Source organism: Ursus americanus, chromosome 7 (genome assembly GCF_024610735.1).
Source record: "Ursus americanus isolate L20-20 chromosome 7, mUrsAme1.1.p, whole genome shotgun sequence".
NCBI lineage: Eukaryota > Metazoa > Chordata > Mammalia > Carnivora > Ursidae > Ursus > Ursus americanus.
This window is the reverse complement of record NC_142133.1, coordinates 64,976,699-64,999,985: the sequence shown is the minus strand read 5'-3', so window position 1 is coordinate 64,999,985 and position 23,287 is coordinate 64,976,699. Positions and strand designations below refer to the sequence as shown.

Sequence of the window (23,287 nt, the reverse complement as noted above, 5' to 3'; positions counted from 1 at the left end):
TTTACTTCCCTCACGATGATAGTTGTTTCCTTTCTAAGTTAAGTGACTCTTCTTATTGCTTTCCTTACTAGTGTTTAATATCACTTCAATTACATTGACACACTCTGTTGTATCCAGCTTTTCAGGACTCCCTGTGGGATGGGCCCAGGAATATATACTCTGGTCAATGGACAGAAGTCTTCAACAGATCTTCCAACATCTGGAATGTGCAAGGTCAGGGAAGGTAGTTTCTGGGAGGAGGTTGAAGGTGGTGGAATTTTTTGTTTTTGTTTTAAGTAAACTCTACCCCCAATGTGGGGTTCGAACTCACACCCCTGAGATCAAGAATTGTATGCTCTACCAACTAAGCCAGCCAGGTGCCCCAAAGGTGGTACAACTTTTAAGAGGGAGGGAGGAAGAGACAGAATAAGGGAGGTAGTAGAGAGAGAAGGAGGGAGGGAAAGAGAGAGGGAAAAGAGAGATTGTTGGTTGGTTGGTTACTTAGTTTTGGCAGTGGGGTAAATTCTGGGCCCAAAGGTTTAAGAACAACTGCTTTATGGATCATTTCTATTGGAATGGAGACAAATGCCTCCCTTTCCTCCTGGTAGGGGAACTCTTTCCATAAGTAATTGCTACTGGGGAAAGCAACCTCTTTTGTTGTTGTGCTCCCTCAGGCTAAAATATTTCATATCCGAAATAGCCATTATCTTTCCCTTTTCCTCCCTTTTCCTGCTTCAAAGCAAATGGAAACTTTTCTTTATTTCTTAGATCAAGTCTTATGGAATTGTGTTTGCCTGAACCGCAGGATATGATTTCTTCCTCCACCTCCTCTGTGCTTGTGGCTCAAGAGCCTGCTCTACCCTGTTGTGGCTGTAAGAAGGCAAAACATTCTACTGACCACAGCATCTCCTCTGGCTCATTATGCAACAACTCCAGCCTCTCACAACTTCCTGTCTTTTCTGAAGGAACAACCTGGCAACTCCGGAGCCATAGTTTACCTATTTTACCCAAAAACCAGTCTTCTGTGTTCAGGAACCAAGGCACATCCCTGCCCCCTTTTCAGCTCTCAGAGTTTGGGAAATCAAAACTTTTTCAGAATTTGACGGCTCTTTCACCCTTAAGATCTCAAAGCTCTTTTATCAACTCTGTGTTCGAATCCCCAGATCTTTGCCAACAAGAAGAAACAAAGAATGGGAGAGAGAGCAAGGGTCATTTGACATTGGATCATGGGCCAGATTTTATTTTCAAGGCGAGACCACGATTCTCGGGGTGGGCTCCAATCCGGCTCTCTCCTTTGGCTAGGTGGGAGTTAGAGGGACATATGGCTTGGAAGGTTTATACTTTGAGGGAACAAACAGTGCCTCTGCCTGTGAGGGAATCATGGGCAATGCTGAATTATTTAATTGAGGCACAAGGAGGAGTTCCTGAACCAGAGAAACCTCAAATCCAGGTATCTATGCCCATTCATCAAAGTACTGAACAAAGTATCAACAATAAATCCCTAAACTGTCCATCATTTCAGCTCCATGTGAATATTGGAGTGGAATCTGGATTAAATAGAACAGAAACAAAAATTTCACCGTCACTTATCCCAGGTAAGCAGTCACAACCTGGGGATGGCCCCCAAATCCTTGAATCCAGGCCCTTAGTTCCACCATTGGGCACTCCACTTACCAAAAGTTTAGGAGCTGACATAATTCAAGAGGAAACCACTTTACTGCAGAAGGAGCCAAAACATGTCCTAGAAGTTAATATACAGAAGCAGAAAGTCATAGGTCTTCCGGAAGAAAGGATACAGCAGCCTAAGACTCACGTGTCTAATGTGGAGTTGACCCCAAGGCTACCATATCAAGTTACAGATAGCATAAAGGTAACTCCCTTGGCATTACTTCAAGTCATGGATTCAATGGGGATGATCCCAGAATCACATTCAGAAGTGATAGAATCTGTGGGTTTGTTCCCACAGCCAGCAGATGAAGTTGGGAAACCAATGGGAACCATGAAAAAAGTGAGGGTAAGCACAAAACCATCATATCAAGTCACTGAATCAGTGGAGGTAACACCAAGTCCTCAGCATCAAGTTACGGAATCAAAGATGACCTCAAGACCATTGCATCAAGTCACAGATAATGTGAAGGTAACTCCTGTAGCATTGCTTCAAGTCATGGATTCTATGGGGATGATTAATAAATCACATCCATATATCATAGAATCAGTGGGAATCACTCCAAGAACACAATCTCAAGCCATGGAGTCAGGGGAAATAAACACATTGTTGGACCATGAAGTCATACCACCAGGAAAGATGAGTCCAAAGGCACAACATGCAGTTGTGGAAACTGTGGAAATTACTGTAGGGCCACAGCCTGAAGTTACTGAATCAGTGCACATAACCTCAAAGCCACAAAGTCAAATCATAGAACCACTGAAGATTCCTTCAGAGCCAATATGTCAAAACACAAGATCATTAGAAATGATCTCCAGTCCATTGCATCAAGTTATGGATTATGCAAAAGTAACTCCAGTGGCACTATTACAAGCTATGGATTTCATGGGGATAATTCCACCAGCACAGCCACATGTTATAGAATCTGGAGATTCACAGTCTAAAATTGCAAATTTGGCCCCAGGAGCAACTCAGCGAGATGGTTTGACTTCTTCTAGCTCTCCTACTACTATTTGTCCACCTGGAGTTGTAGAATCTGTGGGTTTACCTCCAAAGCCACCACTTAAAGTCACAGAATCAGTAGGGATGATTCCAGCGCCATCACATCAATCCATACATTCTTTAAAGGTAACTCCAGTAGCACTGGGGTCACCCATGGGAATGATCATAGCACCACAATCACAAGTTGTGGAAACTCAGGATTTGATTTCAAGGCCAGTATCTCAAGTAAAGGAACCTCTGGAGTTGACTCCTGGGTCATGGATTCAAGTGCTAGACTCTGTGGAGATAACTCCACAACCATATCATCAAGGCTCAGAAACTACGGCATTACCCCAAGGGCTACCTCATCAAGACATGGAATCTCCAAGGTTGACCCCATGGCATCAAATCTTAGAATCTTCAGAGATGAGTCCACGGCAAAGCCATCAAATTATAGAAACTATGGGGTTGGCCTCTGACCCCATGATCAGAAATCTGACTGAGTCGACACAGTCACATCATCAAATAATGGAACCTTTAGGGACAGGTCCAAGGTCACTAGGTCAAAGTACAGCATCTAAGGGAATGAGCCAAAAGCCACTACATCAAGTCACAGAATCTGCAGTAATGAGCACTACATCACTACTTCCAGTTGTAGAATATTTGGGGGGTAAGCCAATGCCACAACTTAAGGCTGTGGATTCTATGAAGTTATCCCCAGGATTGCAAAATGTAAAATCTATAGACATAACCTCAGGTTCAGTCCCACAAATGGTAAAATATGGACAGCTGATCCCAACTGTGAACCCTATAGAATTGGCCCCAGAACTTCAACTGCACATTGTAAAATCTAATGAGCTAACCCCTATTCCACAGCTGGAACGTGGGAAGTCTGTGCAGTTAGCCCCAGGGTCTCAGCTTCAAGGTGTGAAATCTATTCATTTAACCCTAGGAACACAACAACAAAGTGGAAAATCTGCTGAGTTAGCTCCAGCACCGCAGTTGCAAAATAGGAAATTGATAGATTTGACCTCCAGTTCACAGCTGCAAGGTCTGGAATATGTTCATTTGACCCTTCCACCAGAGTTTCCAGATATAAAAGCTGTGGAGTTGACCCTAAGACCACTACAGGAAGATATGAAATCCGTGGAGTTGGCCCCAAAGCCATGGTTACAAGATGAAAGATCTAAGGAGACACCCCCAGTACTATTGCTTAAAGATGTGAAAATTTCTCAAATGGTAGAATGTAGAAAGTTGATTCCCGAAACACAGGTAGAAGGTTTGAAATATGAGGAGCCAATCTCAGGGACACACATTCAGGCAGTAAAATCTGTAAAGCTGAACCTCAAGCCAAATCATCAAGCCACAGAACCTGAAGGATTGACCCCATGGCATCAAGCTTTAGAATCTTCAGGAACGATCACAGAGCCAGGATATCAAGGAACAGAAGCAGAGTTGACCTCTGACACTTGTCACCCCAGGAAATCATCTGTGGAGTTGAAACAATCATCTTTAAGAAGTACTCCAGGGCCATTGAGCCAGACTTCAGAATCTATGCAGGTGAACTCAATGCCTTTCCAAGGTGCTCTTGAGACAATGCTCCAAGGCGTAAAGGCCTTGGAGACCCGAGTGTCTCAACACATAATTCCAGAATCTCCAGAGTTGGTACCAGGATCAGAGATGCAAGGAATGAACCCAGAAGTGTTGAACCCAGAGTCCCAAGGTATGAAGTTTGTTCATCTGAATCTAGGACCATATTCAGAATTTATGAATTATAAGGAGTTGGCCTCAGAACCACAATTTCAAGGTGTGAAATCTGTGCTATTGGCCCCAGAACAGCAGCCCCAAAGTGCAAAACTTGAGGAGTTGACTCTAGGTCCATTAATGCATGGTAATACATTTGTGGCTTTAACTGTACCACTGGAAGAATCTAGGAGGTTAATTCCTGAAACACATTTACATGTTGAATCAAGGAAACTAACCATGGAACCACATTTACAAGCAATGAAATCTGTGGGTCCAACTTCTAGACCAAGGCATCAAGATACAGCATTTGCAGAGTTAGCTTCTCAGACCTGGCCACAAGAGGAGGAATCTGTGAAATTAATCCCACAGCAAGTAGTGGAGACTACTGGGATGATACCCAGGCCATGTTTTCAAAATTTTTCAGAGGTGACTCCAGGGCCAGGCTGTCAAGACACAGAAACTGCGAGGCTGGTTTCTGAGGCTTTGCTCCAAGTGGCATTAACACAAAAACCAATAGGTCAAGTTATAGAATCTACAGGAATGACTCTAAAGCCACACCTTCAAGTTATTGAGCCTTCAGAGATACCCCTAAGGTCAGAATATGAAAACACAGAACCTTTTGGATTGGCATTGTTTCAAGTTGAAAATACCCAGGAGACAATGCCAGTATCACCATATTCAGTAAAAGGATCTCCAGAACTGACTTTAGGACCAGGGATGCAATATGAGAAATCAGAGCCACTGATGCAAAATTTGAAATCTGTGAAGTTAACCCCTGAGTCATCCCCATTAGTGGTAGGATCTAAACAATTTATCACACGACCAAAACGACATGTTATGGAGTTGACCCCAGAGCCACAGTTGGAGGGAGTAAAGTCTATGCAGCTGGATCCAGAGCCACAACTACAAGATGTGGAATATGTTAATTTAATCCAACAGCCAGCTACTACTGGAATGGTGCAATCTGAGAAGCTGGTACAAGAACCAGTACTACAAAGTATAATATCAGAGGAATTGACTAAGGGGGCACAGCTTCAAGGTGTGAAATTGACCCCGGGGCCACATTTGCAAAGTGTCAGATTTTCAAAGTTATCCCTAGGGTCACTTCTTCAAGGAGAAAAACCTGTAGATTTAATCTCAAGGTCCCCACATCATAGTGTGAAATCTGATGAAATGACCCCAGATTCCCCAATGCAAGAGATCAAATTGTCCGATTTTATCCCAGGGCCAAAGCATCAAAGTGTTATGTCCGTACAATTGTCTCCAGAACCACAAACTCAAGGTATGAAATTTGTGGAACAAAACTCAGGACCATGGTTGCAAGATGTAAGATTTTCTGATTTGACCTCAGAACCAAAGCATCAAGGTTTCAAACATGTGCAATGTATACCAGGAACACAGCTTCAAGACATACAGTCCTTAGGATTTGTAACAGAATCATCTTTGGAATCAAGCCAAGGGCTGTTGAGTGAAAATATGAAATCTCTTCTGTCTGTTGAGGGATCACAGTTTCACAGCATGGAATCTATGAAATTGACCTCAGAACTACAGTTTCAAGGTGTGAAGTCTCAAGAACTGAACCTAGGGCCAAGGGAGCAAGATGTCAAGTTTTCTGAATTGACTTCAGGGCCAAAGCTTCAAGGTGTCAAATTTGGGGAGCAAACCCCAGGATCAATGTTTCATGGTGTGAATTCTGTGGAGATGACTCCAGAGTTAGGGCTTCAAGATTCTAAATTAGCAAAGATGTCTCCAGGACTTCAAGATATAAAGCAGGTGGGGCTTAACCCAGGGCCATGGCTACAAGATGTTAAATTTTGTGATCTGACATCAGGAACTCAACCTCACGGTGTGAAGTCTTCAGAGTTAAACTCAGGGCCACAACTGCAATATGTGAAATTTTTTGAGTTGACCCCAATGCCAAAGATGCAAGGAGTAAGATCTATGGGGTTGTCCCCAGGACCTCAAAAGCAAGTGGTCAAGCCTGCAATGTTAGTACCAGAGACATTGTTTCAAGGTGTAAAAAATTTAGTGATGGACCAAATGTCAAACTTGGAAGGTAACATTTTTTATAAAATTGTCTCACAGCCACAGAAACCAGATGCAAAATCTATGGAGTTGACTCCTGAGTCACAGTTGCCAAGTGTTAACTATTCTGAGTTGACTAGAAGACCACATTTACAAGGGATAAAATCTTCTGAATTGATCCAAGGGCCACAGGTGGGAGGTGTGGAACCAATGGAGCTGACTCCAGGCTCAAAACTTCAAGGTTTAAAATCTGAATTGTTGATCTCTGAGCTGAAAGATGTGAAATCTGTGGCCTTAACTACAGGACAGTGTCTAAAAGGTATGAAATCTATGTTGCTAACCCCCAGTCCACAAATGGAAGGTGAGAAATCCGTGGAGATAACTGCAGTGCCATGGATAGAACATGTCAAACCTGTGAAAAACACTGAAGATATCAAGCTTCAGGATGCAAAATCTGACTTGACTCTGCAGGCCAAAATTCAGGTATCCAAAGCTGTGGAGTTGGTCCCAAGAACACAACTGCAGGATGTGAAAACTGTGGAATTGAAATTTGGGCCAAAGATGCAAGGTGAGAAACTGGTGCCTTTTGCACCAGGGCCTTTGCTCCAAGGGTCTGAACTGCAAGGTGGGAAAACCGAGGAACTGACTTTAGAGTCACAAACACAAGATACAAAATTTGTCGACAGTACCCCATGTTTAAAGCATCAAAGTTTAAAATCTGTAGAGGAAACTCCAGATTCAGAGCGGCAATGTGTGAAATCTGCGAAGTTGACCCCAACGTTAAAGAAACAGGAAGTGAAATCTGTGAAAGTGACCAGAAGACCAAAGTTTCAAGGAGTAAAAGCTGTGGATTTAACCCCAATGCAACAGTTTCAAGGGACAGCACCTGTGACTGTAACTTCTGGGCCAGAACAGGATGGCAAGATATCTGTAATCTCACCAAAGCAGCAATGTGTGAATTCAGAGCAACTGAAGAGGGGGGCTAAGTCAGATGGTGGGGTGTCTTTGGAGTTAATTCCAGAGATAAAATTTGAAGATAAAAAATTAGTAGACCTCGATTTTGAGTTACAGTTTGAAAGTATGAAATCATTTGAATTGACTCCAGAATCAAATATTCAAGGTTTAAAACCTAAAGAATTCAAACTTGGACCACTTGAACCACAGTTGCAAAGCATAAAGTCTCCTAAGTTGACCCCAGGGCCACAGTTGCACCAAATAAAACCCTCAGAGTCAGCTTCAGAGCCACAACTTTGTGTAAAAACTGTTGAGTTAAAACAAGAGCCACTGCTTGAAAGTATGAGATGTATTCAGTGGATACCAGGACCTAAGTTCCAGGCTGTGAAGTCTGTAGAGTTAAATCTTGGGTCACAGTCTCAAGGTGTTAAATCTGCAGGGTTGAAATCTTCGATACAGTTAAGAGATGTGAAGTCATCGGAATTGACTCTTGGGCCAAGACCTCAAGGTGCAACATATACGGAGTTCAACCTTGGGCCAAAGGTGCGGAATGTGAAAACCCCTGAGGTGTTCCCAGGACCACAGCTGCAAAAAGGGAAGGCTTTGGCATCAACCTCAGAGCCACAGCTTCAAGATGTGAAAACTATTGAGTTCAAAAAAGAGACACAGCTGGAAAGTATGAGATGTATTCAGTGGATACCAGGACCTGATTTCCAAGGTGCTAAGTCCATAGGGTTACAGTCTCAAGGTGTCAGATCTGTAGGGTTGAAATCTTTAACACAGTTAAGAGATAGAAAGTCATCTGCATTGACTCCAAGGCCAAAGCTCCAAGATACACCATCTTTGGCATCCCTCCAGGAACATCAGCTTCAAGACTGCGATTTGAAACCTTGTCTACAGGTTAGAAGTGTGAAATCATGTGACCTGACTTCAAGGTCAAAGCTCTGTGATATAAAATCTATGCCATTCAAATCTAGGCTTTGTGTGCCTGATAGGAAATCTACTAAATTGACTGCAGGACCAAAGCTTCAAGAAGTGAAACCCTTACAGTCATCCCCAGGAGCACAGCTTCAAGGTGTGAAGTCTCTAGTGCTTACAGAAGAGCCACAGCTTCCTAACATGAAATCTGGGGTAACAAGCCAAGGGTCACAATTACGAAGTAATATCGCTATAGAGTTGAACTCCCCACTACACTTGAAAAGCATGAAGTCATCTGAATTGACTCTTCAGGCAAAGGTACAAGGTGTGAAATCTGAGAATTTCAACTCTGGGTCACAGTGGCAAGATCTAAAATCTTCTAAGTTGTCGCCTGAGATAAGGTCCCAAGATATGACATTTACTGAGTTAAATCCAAGTTCACTGTTGGAAGGTATGACATTTTCTAAAGTGACCACAGGGACAAAGATTCAAGGTACCAAATGTACAGATTTCAACCTCGGGCCATCATTACAAGGTGTGAATTCTTCTGAAAGGACCCCAAAGACAAAGCTTCAAAATATAAAACATAAGGAAAGCTGCCCCAGTTCCCAGGAGCAAGTTGTGAAATCTTCTGACCTGATCCTGGGATCAAAGTTTCAAAATGTGAAATTGGTGTTCAACCCACAGCCACAATTTCAAGAAGGGAAATGTTCTAAGTTAATCTCAGAAACAAAGTTTCAAGATGTGGAATCTGCGAAGTTCAAACCTGGGCCACAGTTGGGAGGTGTGAAATCTTCTGAATTGATACTAGGGACAAAGCTTCAAAAAGTGAAATCCGTGGATTTCAAGTCAGGCCCACAGTTGCAAGATATGAAGTCTTCTAGGTTGATCATGGGTATAAAGCTTCAAGATGTAAAATCTATGAATTTCAAGTCTGGACCACACTTGCAGGATGTGAAATCTTCACAAGTGATCCCAAGGGAAAAGCTTCAAGGTGTGAAATCTGTAGAACTGAAACCTAGTCCAAAGTTACAAGGTGAGAAATCCTCTGATTTGATCCTGGGGGGGAAGTTTCCAGGTGTACAGTCAGGCCCACAGTTACAAGACGTGAAATGTTCTGAGTTGATCATGGGTATAAAGCTTCAAGATAAAAAATCTGCAGGGTTCAGTTCTAGATCACACTTTCAAGGTGCGAAATCTTCTGAAGTGATCCCAGGATCAAAGCTTCAAGAAGCGAAATCCTCTGAGTTCAACCATGGTCCAAAGCTACAAGGTGGGAAATCTGATTTAACTCAGAAGAGGAAGCTTCAAGGTGTAAAATCTGTGGAGTTCAACCCTGGACCATGGAGACAAGGTGAGAAATCTGATTTGATGCTAGAGTGCAGGCTTCAAGATTTGAAATCTGTTGAGTTAAAACCTGTTCCGCAGTTACAAGGTGTAACATCTTCTGAGTTAACACCAAAAACAAAGCTTCAAAGTGGAGAATCTGTGGAATTCCTTACCAGACCCATGTGGCAAGATATGAAATCTCTTGAATTGACTCTAGATGGAAAGGCCCAAGATGTGAAATCTTTGGGGTTTGAGTCAGCCGCACAGTTACAAAATAGGAAATTGCCTATGTTGACACCAGGGGCACACCTTCAAGGTATGAAATCTATGAAACTCAACCCTGGGGCAAAGTTGCAAGGTACAAAATCTCCTGAGTCCATAAAGCTTCAAATAATGAAAACCACAGAGGCCAACCATGACCTAGAATTCCAGGTTGCAAACCCCTCTGAGTTAGCCTTGGAATCAAAGATCTGCAGTGCGATATCTTCTGAGTTCAGTGCTGGGAAGCAGTGGCAAGAAGAGAAATCTTTTAAGTTGAAACCATGGCCAGAGCTTCAAAGTGTGAAATGTATGGTATACAATCCTGGACCACATTTGCAACATATAAAATCTTCAGAATTATGCAAAAAGACAAAGCTTCAAGATGTGAAATCTAGGGAATTCAATCCTGAGCAACAGTTGCAAGATGTGAAATCTTCTGAGTTATGCCAGGGATCAAGGCTTCAAGGTATGCAGTCTTTCAAGTTCAATCCCAGGCCACAGTTACAAGAAATAAAATCTGAATTGTGCACAGACATGAAGCTTCCATATGAGCAATTTCTGGAATTCAAGCATCAGCCTAAATTACAAGGTGGGAAATCCTCTGAATTGAACCCAGGGCCACAGCTTCAGTGTATAAATGTTAGGGCATTCAGCACTGGGCCACAGTTGAAAGGTGTAAAACCTGAGCTGAATCCTGGGTCAGAGCTTCAAGGTATAAAATCCCAGGTGTTCTGCCTTGGGACACCTTTACAAGATGTGAATTCTTCTGCATTTATTTCAAAACCAAAACTTCAGTGTGTAAATTCTCTTGGATGCAACTCTGAGCCACCCTTGCAAGGTATAAACCCTTCTGAATTAACTTCAGTTTCAAAACTTCAAGGTATGAAGTCTTCTGAGTTGAGTTCGGGGACAGAGATTCCAAATGAGACATCTATGGTGTTCAACCCTGAAGCACATTTGCAAGATTTGAAATCTGAATTGATTCCAGGGTCAAAATTTCTTTGTGTGGCACCTGTGGAATGCAGCCCTGGGCCACAGATGAAGTGTGTAAATTCTTCTGAGTTGAATCCAGAGCCAAAATTACAATGTGTAAATTCTATGGGGTGCAAACTTGGGCCACCTTTGCAAGGTATACAATCTTCTGAGTTGACTTCAGGGGTTAAATGTCAAGGTATGGGATCTTTTGATTTGAATCTGGGGCCAGAAGTTCTAGGTATAAAATCTGTTATGTTCAACCCTGTGCAACATTTACAAAATTTGAAATGTGAATTGACTCCGGGGACTAAGTTTCCAGGTATAATATCACGGGACTTCAACTGTGGCCCACAGCTGCAAGGTGTGAATCCTTCTGATTTGAATTTAGGGTCAGAACTTCAATGCATTACTTCTACAAAGATTAATCCAGGGCCACAGATGCAAGGCATGAAACCCTCTGAATTGAACCCTCTGCCAGAATATCAAGGTACAAAATCTATTCTGTTCAATCCTGGACCACATTTGCAAGGTGTAAAATCTTCTGAGTTAATTCCAGGGGCAAAGTTTCCAGAAATCCAGTTTTTGGAGAATCACTGTCGGTCACAGCAACAAGTTGTGCAGTCAGTGTTCACTTTAGGCTCTCCATTAAATGGTGTGAAATCTATGTTATTTTTACCAGAGCCACTGCTTGAAGATGTAAAGTCCGTGAAGATGAACAAAGAGCCATTGCTTTGTGGTGCAAATTCTGTGAAACTGATTTCAGGCTCTGAGCTGCAGGACTTGAAATATGAGATGTTTGCACTAGAGCCATGTTTTAAAAAAATGAAATCTATGGAGTTAAATCCAGGGCCACATCCTCAAGGTATGAATTCTGGGGAGTTGTCCTCACACCTCAGGCAGCAAAGGGTGAGATCTGTGGTGTTTGCACCAAAGCTGTGTTTTCAAGATGTGAAATCTCTAGAGTTGAAACCAGGGCCACAACCTCAAGATGTGAATTCTAAGGATTTGGTTTCTTGCCTCAGGCAGAAATCTGTGGTGTTTGAATCAGAGCCACGTTCTCAAGATGTGAAATCTCTGAAGTCAAACCTATTGCCACAGCCTCAAAGCGCTAATTCTTTAGGGTTGTCGTCCTGCCTAAGGTCACCAAGTGTTAATTCTGAGGTCTTTGCACCAGAGCCATGTTTTCAAGATGTGAAATCTGCAGAGTTCACACCAGGGTCCCAACAGCAAGGTATGAATTGCCGGGAGTTGACTTCAGGAAGGCAAGGTATGAAATCAGTGGTGTTGGTACCAGAGCCAACTAAGAAGTTCATACCAGGACCAATGTTGAGTACCGTTAAATTTTCAAGTTTGTCTCCAGAATCACAGCAACAAGGTGAGAAACCTTTGGAGTTTACTCCGGAACCAAAGTTGCAAAGTACAAAACATGTGAAATTGTCTTCAGCATCTCTGCAACAAGATATAAAATCTGTACAGTTGCCACCTGGGTCACTGCTTCAAAGAACAAAATCTGAGGAGCTAACTCCAAAAAGAAGTTATCAAATCACAGACTCCTCTGAGATAATCCCTAGGCCAGGGCATCAGTTTGTAGAATGTGCAGAGATGATCCCAACACCAAAGCATCAAGTCTCTAAATCTGCGAATTTGATTTCAATACCAATTTATCATATCACAGAAAGATTGGCACACCAAGGCAAAGAAACTGTAGAAAAATCTGTGGGGTTGACCCCAAAGCCAACAAGTAAAGCCATGGAATCTTCAGGAGTGCCTCTAAGGCTAGATCTTCAAGTACCAGAATCTGTCGGTCTGGCTCCTGAGCTAAGGAATCAAGGCTCTACATCCTTAGAATTAACCCTAAAGAAAATCCCAGAAACCCTAGAGTTGCTCTCTCAGTCATGGCCTCAAGTTAAGGATTTGGGGGAGTCACCTACAAGGCCACTGAAGCAAGTTGTAGAATCTGAAGAGAGGACACCAGAGCCCAAGCATCACGCTACAGAAACTATGGGGCTGACCTCTCAGGGAAGGCCAAAAGGGAAGGAATTCCTTGGAATGACCTCAAAGCCAATAAGTAAAACCACTGGATATGCAGAGAGAGCTCCAAGGCCCTATTCTCAAGCACTAGAATTTGTGGAGGTGATCTCTGAGAAGAGACTGCAAAGGGAAGAATCGGAAGCACTGACTACAAAGTCATTACATCATGTCCCAGAATCTCCAGAGATGACACCAGGGCTAGGATATCAAGTTCCTGAATCTTTGAGTTCCACCTCTAAGCAATGGCTTCAAAGGGAGAAATCTTTAGATTTGCCCCCAAAGCAAACAGGTCAAGTTGCAGGACACGCAGAATCTGTAGAGCTCACCTCTGAGACATGGCAGCAAGGGGATGGATCAATGGGACTAACACAGTCACAGAATCAAAGCATGAAATATTCACAGATAGCTCCAGGACTACGGGGCCAAATTATAGAATTTATGAGGATTAGTCCAAAGCCACTAGATCAAGTCACAGGATCTACAAAGACACAGCTTCAAGCTGATCAACTAATAGGAATAACCCCAGTAGCTCCCCAAAAAGTTATTGAATATGTGAAAGTGACTCCTGGGCCACCACTTCAGGTTGTGAAGTCTGTAGCATTAACCCCAGGGCCAACCTCTCAAATGGTAGACTGTGTTGAGTTGACTCCAAAACTGCAAGATGTGAGACCTTCTGCGTTTACCTCAGGGCTATGCTTACAAAGCGTAAAATCAAAGGAATTAACCACAGAGCCAACACACCAAATTTTGGAAATAATGAAGTTGACAGGGTTTCAAATTGTGAAGACTGTGTTAATCCCAGGGCCACCACTTCAGATTGTAAAATCTGAGGAATTAGCACCAGGACCAATTCCCCAGGTTGTAGAACCAATAGGAATAGCCTTAGGATCAGCGATTGAAGTAATGGATTGTTTGGATTTATTCCCAAAAAATCATCTTCAAGAAATGGTAGAACCTGTCGAGTTAACTCCAAGGCCAAATACTGAAATGAAATCTGCAGAATTACTCTCACAGCCAGCATCTCCATTTGACGAACCTACAGTGTTCACTCATGAACAACGGCTTCAAGCTGTGAAAGCAATAGGGATAAAAATAGGGCCTCCTCAAATAATGAAATGCAAGGATTTGAATCTAGCACAGGTATATCAGAATAGGGAATCTGAGGATTTTACACCAAGAGAGGAGTTACAAATAGGGAATTATTTCTCTAGATTTCTACAGAACTCTTCAAACTCACTCATCTTAAGCTCTGTCGAAACATCTGAATTAGGAAGCTTTTGCGATTTGGAGATGCCAGAAGTATCAAGGGCCTTGGGTATAAAAAACCTTGGGACAGATATTTTGCAGCCTGAAGAGTCCTTTATAGACCCTACTATGATACAAGCTTCAACCCTTCCCTTGTCCCTTAACAATCAATCCTCTGATAAGACAGTTAACATTGTAGAAAGCCCACATTTTGAGATCCCCAAAGTGGGTGTCCTATATAAGAGGACTGATAAGAAGCAGGTGGAAAAGCTAGAGAATTCACTCCAGCGCCTATCCCAACATCCTCCGCAAAGCTGGAGATCACTATCTAGGACCTTCCAGTCAGGATCAGGAACTCAAAGAGGCCTTACCTGGTCTGTCCTCGGCAGACAACACAATGTTTGGGAGAATCACTCCTGGAGACAGCGACTACCTAGAAAATATCTCTCCAGTATGCTAATGCTGGGGAATGTCTTGGGAACCACTATGGAAAGAAAGCTTTGTTCTCAAACATCTTTAATGGAAAGAGCCACTGCAGATATCTGTCAATCCATTCAGAATTTATTTGGGGTTCCAGCTGAACTGATGGAATTTTCCCAGAGTCTTCTAGAGAAGAGTCGAAGTATTATTTCTCAGACTTCAGTGTCCAAAAACTACATTCAGAGGCACACTTCATGCCATGGTGTTGAGCAAAGAATAGCCTTAAGGATGTGGACACGTAGCTCCATGTCCTCCATAATACAGCAATACTCTGGGACTAGAGCGAGAATAAAGAAAAGTTCGAAGCTCAGTGATATATCCCAGGAAGTCATTCAGCATATGCCTGTTTCATGTACAGGGGGCCACCCTCCTGCCCCAGTAAATTTAGAGTCTTCCTTCAATATAGTTTTCACTAGGAAAGATTCTGTTCCAGTGGAAGAGAGTGAGAACTCACAGAGTAATTCACAGACAAGGATTTTTGAGTCCCAACACCGTCTCAAGCCAAGTTATCTTCCCCAGGCCAAGACTGACTTCTCAGAACAGTTCCAGTTGCTACAAGATCTGCAGCTAAAAATAGCAGCAAAACTGTTAAGGAGTCAAATACCCCCAAATGTACCTCCACCTCTAACTTCAGGTCTGGTTTTAAAATACCCTATCTGCCTACAGTGTGGCCGATGTGCAGGATTTAATTGCTCTCATAAATTACAGGGCACCTTTGGGCCTTATCTTCTTATCTATCCACAGCTCCACCTTGTAAGCACTCCTGAAGGCCACGGAGAGATTAGGTTGCATCTTGGCTTTAGGTTGCGAACTGGGAAAAGACCCCAAGTGCCAAAGTACCACAGAAGAGACAGACCCATCACACCGAGGAGTCCTATATCACCATCACTAAGGAAAGCTAAAGTCTATACTCGAGCTTCCAAGAGTCCTACTTCTACAATAGAATTCCAGTCTGGATCTTCCCAATCTCCTGCTCCTGTACAAGTCCACATCAGGCGAAGGCAGTATAGCAGCCCTGACCTAGTAGGAAAGACAGGAATTGGAGAGCTGGGGTACTATGACTTTACTCAAGTTCATTCTCTACCAGAGAGTGACTCTGAAAGCAATCAGGTTGCAAAATGGGCTAAAAGGAGAACCAAAAAGACCCATAGTTCAAAATACCCAATGAAAAGAATCACTAAGGGAGGCAGAACACAAAACACAAGGTTCTACACAAATGGTAGAACCACAATTCGGAGTCCTTCTAGGGAATTAACAGACCAGTTAAGAAGGAAGAGGAATGGAGCATCTCAGACAATTACTGCCTCTTCAAAAAGACAATCTAAGAAATCCTCCCAACCCAAATTCATTCAACTGCTTTTTCAAGGCTTAAAGCAAGCATTCCAGACAGCACACAGAATTATGGCTTTTGCTGGGCAGAAGCCTGAGGACAGGTCAAGGCCAGACCATTTGCGCTCAAGCAAAAACCACCATCCAAAACAAAAAGCCAGAGATTATTCCCTATCAAGAGATATCAAAAGAGACAGGATGCCAGTTGTTAAGCTAAAGCCAACAGACATAACCACTAAGCAGGAGAAGATGTTATGGGAAGAAATAGAGCAATTCGGATCAGCTCAACAACCAAAAAGGGATAGTTCTTTCCAACGCAGATGTACCCAACTGCCCAAGCCCATAGTTTCCCAAAGAAGTGCCATTTTCAAAACCACTTCAGTCGGACAGCCTATGGGTATTGTTCAAAATGACAGTAGCAGCAAAGCTAAGAAAAACTTCTGCAGAAGTGAAATCTCTAGCCAAGAATCTAAGAACTCCAAAACAGGATCCAGAGTTCAAGCCCAAGGGAGAAATCTACATGGTTCACTTAAGAGAACCTCACACAGTCACCTTAGAGAGAAACTCACACCCAAGAAGCGAAACCACCATAGCTTCTTAAGGGAGAAAACCCCACATAATTCCTCTGAAAGGAGCCATCGCAGTCCCTCTGAAAGGAGATGTCGCAGTCCTTCTGAGAGGAGATGTCGCAGTCCTTCTGAGAGGAGATGTCGTAGTCCCTCTGAGAGGAGCCATCGAAGTGCTTCTCTAAAGAGCCATCATAGTCCTTCTGAGAGGAGCCATCGAAGTGCTTCTCTAAAGAGCCATCGCAGTCCTTCTGAGAGGAGCCATCGGAGTCCTTCTCAGAAGAGCCATCGCAGTCCCTCTGAGAGGAGCCATCGAAGTGCTTCTCTAAAGAGCCATCGCAGTCCCTCTGAGAGGAGCCATCGAAGTGCTTCTCTAAAGAGCCATCGCAGTCCCTCTGAGAGGAGCCATCGAAGTGCTTCTCTAAAGAGCCATCGCAGTCCCTCTGAGAGGAGCCATCGAAGTGCTTCTCTAAAGAGCCATCGCAGTCCCTCTGAGAGGAGCCATCTTAGTGCTTCTCTAAAGAGCCATTGCAGTCCCTCTGAGAGGAGCCATAGAAGTCCTTCTCAGAAGAGCCATCGCAGTCCCTCTGAGAGGAGCCATCGAAGTCCCTCTCAGAGGAGCCATCACAGTCTCTCTGAAAGGAGCCATCAGAGTCCCTCTGAGAGGAGATGTCGCAGTCCCTCTGAGAGGAGGTGTCACAGTCCCTCTGAGAGGAGCCATCGAAGTCCTTCTCAGAGGAGCCATCACAGTCTCTCCAAAAGGAGCCATCAGAGTCCCTCTGAGAAGAGATGTCGCAGTCCCTCTGAGAGAAGATGTCACAGGCCCTCTGAGAGGAACAATTGCAGTCTCTTTCAGAAAACTCATCACAGTCCCTTAGAGGGGAGAGGACACAGCCCTTTTGTGAGAAGACAGCACAGGCCCTCTGAGAGGAGGGGTCGCAGTTCCTCAGAGCGAACTCATCCTAGTCCCTCTGAAAGAAGTGGACACAGTCACTCTGAGAGGAGCAGACACAGTCATTCTGAGCACAGCCAACACAGCCACTCTGAAAGGGGCCAACACAGTTGGTCTGAGAAAAACCGTCTCAGTCCCTCTGAGAGAACCTGTCACAGTCCCGCTAAGGAGAGACTCAAGCACAGCTCTCCTAGGGAGAGGCTCAGACGTAGTCTGTCTAAAGATTGCAAGAGTTACTCAAACACATCTCCTAGGGACCACACACAAAATACTCCAAAGCAGGGCAAGTTTAGAGGCCTGAAGCTAATAGATGAGAAGAGATTCGCCCCCATTGTTCATTGACTGGCTCAAGTCTTCACCGAGCTGCCCCTTTCCTGGCTTCTTTCCTGCTCAGCCACTGTCTCCAATACCTGCACCCTCAGCCATCAAAGAGCCTCTATGCCTCTCTACCTGGGGGGAGGGAGGGCGGGAATGGGTCTGTAATTTCTCTAAGATAAATAAAGGGGCAATAATTGATCTCCATCTAGAAAGACCACTCGTCGTGCTGGGTCGGGAATGGAGGGTAGAGGGACTTTTGGTGTGCAAACGGATGGAACGCGAAGAAGGGGTTCTGAGGCCAGGTTGGGGGCTCCAAACCCCACCTACAGCTTTCCCGGGGCGGGGTCTCAGGGGAGGGAGGCATGTCACGTGACTCACTCCGGCCGCAGCCCCCTCGGAAGCTGCCAGGCGGAAGTAGACGTTCAGACCTGGGATCCGCGGCGCCGACTCCACATCCGGGAGCGGAGAGGAGAGCGGAAGTGGCGTTGGTCTGGCCGGAGCCCTTGGGTGGATTTGTTAGGCGTGGAGAGGGAGTGATGTCTTCCAGACTCGGTGCAGTACCCGCCGTGAGTTTCTCGGTTTGACCGTTATGCTTTAGGGGTAGCGCTGTGGAGCCCGCAACACGCGGTCCCTCGCTTTTGTCCCATGCTCAGAGTTGGTTTTATCAGAGCCCATCGTAGGCCCCACCCTTCTAGGTCAGATCTACCTGTCTCCCTTTTTTCCTCCTCACTTGCCGCTGACTGTTGCCACCTCCTTGGACGCAGTTACTCGCCAGATTGCCATTAGTTTCTATTCCTTTTATATTCCCAGTACCTCCCATATCCGTTGTCCTCTGTTTTCGCCTCCCTTTAGAACCTTTATCTGGGACAGAGCTTTGGGAATGGTGGAGATGAAGACTGTGGTGTTGTCAGCTGCCTTAACTCTGTAGGAACACAGGACGATACACTTTTCTTAAAAAGTATTGCCTTTTTCCATTTGAGGTAGTTGCCCGGGGAGAGCTTCATTTCTTCTGGGCACAGGGGGATTCGTCTTTTTGTGGTCAGGGTTCAGAGGTCCCTAGCATTCACTCATGTGCTTGCGATTTGCTAGACTCCGGAACCCACATCCTTTAAGCAGCAGAGGAGCACGAAGATCGTGGGAGCTAAGAAGTAAGTGAGGTGTTCTGGGATCCATTTATAATTGTGTCGCCAGCGCTGTCCAGTAGAACTTCCTGTGATGATGAGAAAATGTTCTGTATCCGCACTGTCCAAGACCGTAGCCACATACGGCTTTTGAGCACTTGAAATGTGGCCAGTGTGATTGAGGAACTGAATTTTCAATTGTGTTTAATCTTAACTTAAATTTAAATAGCCACCTGTAGCTAGTGCCTACCTGATTGGACAGTGCAGGTCTAAATCTAATATAGGGAAGAAGAGCCTAACTTGCAAAGAAAAGTACGAATTATATTAAAAATGGAATGTATGACTTAATGTAGCCCTGCATGTCTTCCGATGTCAAGTATATACTCATGAATACATTGATGTATTCATGGGAGGGACTGATAAAAATGGCTGTAAGAAATCCTTGTATTTTCACAGTATTTGGCTTTAAGACTTGTTTATTATTTCGTAGACTGAATGTGCTAACCATTTCCATATTTGTTAGTACGAAAGATTCTTATTAAGTAGATATTCATTGAAAGGAATTAATTCATTCAGATAACATTTGCTGAATATCTGTTATGTGCCAGCTGTGTAGTAGGTTAGATACACAGACAAGAAAAACACAGAATAGTCTAGAAGGGGAGATAGACAAGTACATCAACATGATAAGGTATAAGTAAATATTTTTATTTTTATTTCTTTTTAATTTTTAATTTTTTATTAACATATAATGTATTATTTGTTTCATGATAAGGTGTAAGTAAATATTTTTAAACAGGAATTTAATGTAGCATTTGGAGGAAGGTGAGTGATAGTTCAGAAGGGGAGAGTTGCCAGATCAAGTCACTCCTAAACAGACTTGAAAGTCAAGGAATAATGCAGTTAGCCAGAAGGAAAAGGTATTTTTTTTTTTCATAGAGAACAGAATGTGAACAGGTAAAAGCATTTAATGGAATAGCAAGTGGTTAATTGTTAAAAAATATAAAGATTAACAGGTCCTCATCTATTAATCGGAATCAGAATCATTGGAGTTAGGGCATAAGAATCCTTCTTTTTAAGTGACTTTGTAAGAGATTGTGAAGTTTGAGAACCACTGGTGAGAAGTGAGACTAGAAGAGACTAGAGAATGAAACCCTAGAGAACATCAGCATTTAAGGATTGGGTAGAATGAACGGAGGCTGCAAAGGAAACTGAAATGAACTGAAATAATTTTCTAATGAAGTCTAAGTAGTTGCACCTAGAGAATGAACTAGGGTCTCTGAAAAATTCTTGGTAGATCAGAAAGGAGTTGAAAGTCGATGAAACTTTTCACTCTTGTGGTTAGAAGCTGAGACCAAAGGGTGTGCTGCCCACAACATTATAAAGTCACTACAATTATCATCATATTGTTTAAACCAAAGTCTTTTTCTTGCCATATTTATGGAAAGGGAAGTTTGAGATTAATCTGGGTTTTTACAGGCAATCAATTACCCTCATTTGACAAGTATTGTAAAATACTAGATAATTGTTTTTGTTGAGTCCTTTGAAAATAAAAGAGACCCATAGGGAGGGATTCCCTAACAACATTGATTTAATTTCCAAGATGTTAATCATACTAATTATATGAACTATCGATATTTATTTATTTATTTCTGTGCTTGTACTTATTCATGAGAGGAAATATGGGTATATCTGAGTCCTACACTGACAGTGAAGAAACTCCTATGAGGACAGTTTACCAAGAGGAGTCACATGGGACTTAACTCTTAATGACCTCTTGATACTATTAAGTCTTCCTAGTAGAGATTGTTCCCATTGTTTTGGATGGTGGGTTTTGGCCCTAGAGGCCTGCCAGTTCCTGTTAAAAAATTTTAAATACTTTTATTGAGGTATAATTGAAGTCCAATAGACTGCATATTTATAGTATACATATTTAAAGTATATAGTATGATCAGCTTTGATATATGTAAATAACCATAACAGTGTCACCACAATCAAGATAACATTTCCATCCCTCTGAAAAAATTTTTTGGGTTCCTTTGCAATCCATTCCTTCCTCTACTCCTGTTCCCAGATACCACTGACCTTTTTTCTTTCACCATATAGTGGGTTGGCATGTTCTAGGATTTTTTATAAATGAAATCATGTAGTATGTTCTCTTTTTCATGATTTTTTTCCACTCAATGGTTTTGAGTGAAAATTAGTTTTTATTGCTGAACAGAATTAAAATAAAGCAGCTGTGAACATCCATGTACAAGTCTCTGTGCAGAAAAATGTTTTGTTTGTTTGTTTTTTTTGTCTTGATAAATACCTAAGATGGTATTTATTTACTAAGATTTACCATCTTAGGTTGATTGGGTCTTATGTCAGTAGTATGTTTACCTTTTTAAGAAATTGCCTGTTTCCCAAATTGGTGGTATTTTTTTATATTCCTACCAGTAGTGTATGGGAATAAGTCTTTAATTTTAGCCAATTTTATGGGTGTATGATGGTGTTTCATTGTGATTTTAATTTGCATTTTTCTGATGAATAATGATGTAGAATATCTGTTCATGTGCTTATTAGCCATTCGTGTATCTTCTTCTGGGAAGTGCCTGTTCATATCTTTTGCCCATTTAAAAAAATTGAGTTGTTTATCTTACTATGGAATTGTAGTATTTTTAAAAATTGTATTCTGAATACAGTTCCTTTGTCTGATAGATGTGTCTTGAATATTTTCTTCCAATCTGTGATTTGCATTTCATTTTTCTTGGTGGTGTGTTTTGAAGACCGATTTTATTTATTTTTATTTATTTATTTATTTTTTAAGATTTATTTATTTAGTTTAGGGGGTGGGGAAGGGCAGAGGGAGTGAGAGATCCTGAAGCAGACTCCCTGCTAAGCATCGAGCCCGGCTTGGGGCTCAATCCCAGGGCCCTGAGATCATGACCTGAACTGAAGCCACTCAACTGACAGAGCCACCTGGGTGCCTTGGAGACCAACAGTTTTAAATTTATCATTAAAAATGATTAAAATGTTATTTCTTTTCCTTTAATGTTTCATGCTTTTTGTATTCTATTTGAGAAAACTTTGCCATTCCTAATTGCAAAGATTTTCTCCTTTGTTTTTTTCTAGAAGTTTTCTAGGTTTTACATTTAGGTCTATGACTCATTTAGAGTTAATTTTTTGTGCATGGTGTGTTATAAGAGTCAATGTTAATTTCTTTTCATTTTGTATATCCTGTTGTTAAGACTTTCCCTATTCAGTTACATTGGCACCTTTGTCAGGAATTATTTGAACTGAATGTATTGAATTAGTCAATCAGTTTGGGGAAAATTGCCATTTTAACAATACCGAGTTTTCTGACTTACAAGCATGCTATATTTTTCCATTTATTTAGATCCCTAACTTCTAGGGATGTTAGTTTTCATTATAAAATTCTTGGTTATCTTTTGTTAGATTTGTTCTTAGGTGTTTCTTTATATTATTGTAAACGATACTATTTTTATAAGTTCATTTCTAGTTGCTTGTTGCTATTATCTTAGTCTAGCCACAGGGTTGTCAATTTTGTTGGTCTTTTCGAAGAACCAGATTTTCTGTGTTGTCTATTCTAATTCATGAATTTCTCCTCTTCATTGTGTTTTTCCTTCTGTTTACTTTGGGTTTACTTTGGCCTTTTCAAGGTATCTTAAGATGAAATCTTGTCATTGATTATAGATCTGGTTTTCTAATAGGAGTATTTAGAGCTGTGAGTTTCCTTCTAGGTACTGCTTTGGTTGCAATCCACAAATTTTGATGTGTGTATTTTTGTTGTTATTCATTTCAGAATATTTTTGAATTTCTCTTGTGATTTCTTTTTGACCCATGAATTATTTACAAGTTGATTGTTTCATTTCTAGATTTACTTTTTATTTTAGTTCTACTGTTTTTGATTTCTAATTTAATTCTGATGTGGTCAGAGAATACATGTATGATTTTCGTCTTTTTAAGTGTAAAGTTTATGGCCCAGCATATACTCTATCTTGTTGAATGCACAATGTCTACTTGAAAAGACTAGATCTGGTAGTTGTTGGATGTAGTGTTCTATAAAGTGAATCTAGAGTACTTTAGCTAATAGTGTTGTTCACACCTCTTGTGTCTTTACTGAATTTTTGTCTAGTTCTACCAATTCCTGAAAGGAGGAGGTCTTAAAATTTTCTACTGAGGCTGTAGAATTGTCTGTTTCTTTGCTTTAATTCTCTCAGTTTTGTTTTGTGTACTTTGAGCCTCTACTACTAGACACCTACAATGAGTAATTAGGTCTTTGTGATGATTTGTTAATTTTATCATTATGAAGTGTCCCTTTATATCTCTGGTGACACTCTTGTCTTGAAGTCTGTTTTATCTGGTATTAGAATAGCCACTCCAGCCTACTTGTGTTTGCTGATTGCAT

At 42.1% G+C, this 23,287-nt stretch overlaps 2 protein-coding genes across 7 annotated transcripts in view; both read left to right on the top strand.

Annotated features, from left to right (window-relative positions):
• The first annotated feature begins 772 nt into the window (after positions 1 to 772).
• Positions 773 to 17,751, top strand: SPATA31H1 (SPATA31 subfamily H member 1). The gene is given in 3 exon segments (XM_087863763.1): positions 773 to 17,674; positions 17,676 to 17,702; positions 17,704 to 17,751. Coding segments are annotated over 3 exon segments (16,962 nt in total). The 5' UTR covers positions 773 to 787.
• Positions 17,752 to 18,168: 417 nt separating this feature from the next.
• ZNF512 (zinc finger protein 512) overlaps positions 18,169 to 23,287 on the top strand; it is a 30,832-nt gene continuing 25,713 nt past the window's right edge. For all 6 annotated transcript variants that reach the window (XM_045809178.2, XM_087863760.1, XM_045809180.2 and 3 more), the window contains exons 1-2: positions 18,169 to 18,321; positions 18,845 to 18,903. In XM_045809178.2, coding sequence (XP_045665134.1) covers positions 18,292 to 18,321; positions 18,845 to 18,903 — 89 coding nt within the window. In that variant the 5' untranslated portion in view covers positions 18,169 to 18,291. The remainder of the gene's footprint in view (positions 18,322 to 18,844; positions 18,904 to 23,287) is intronic.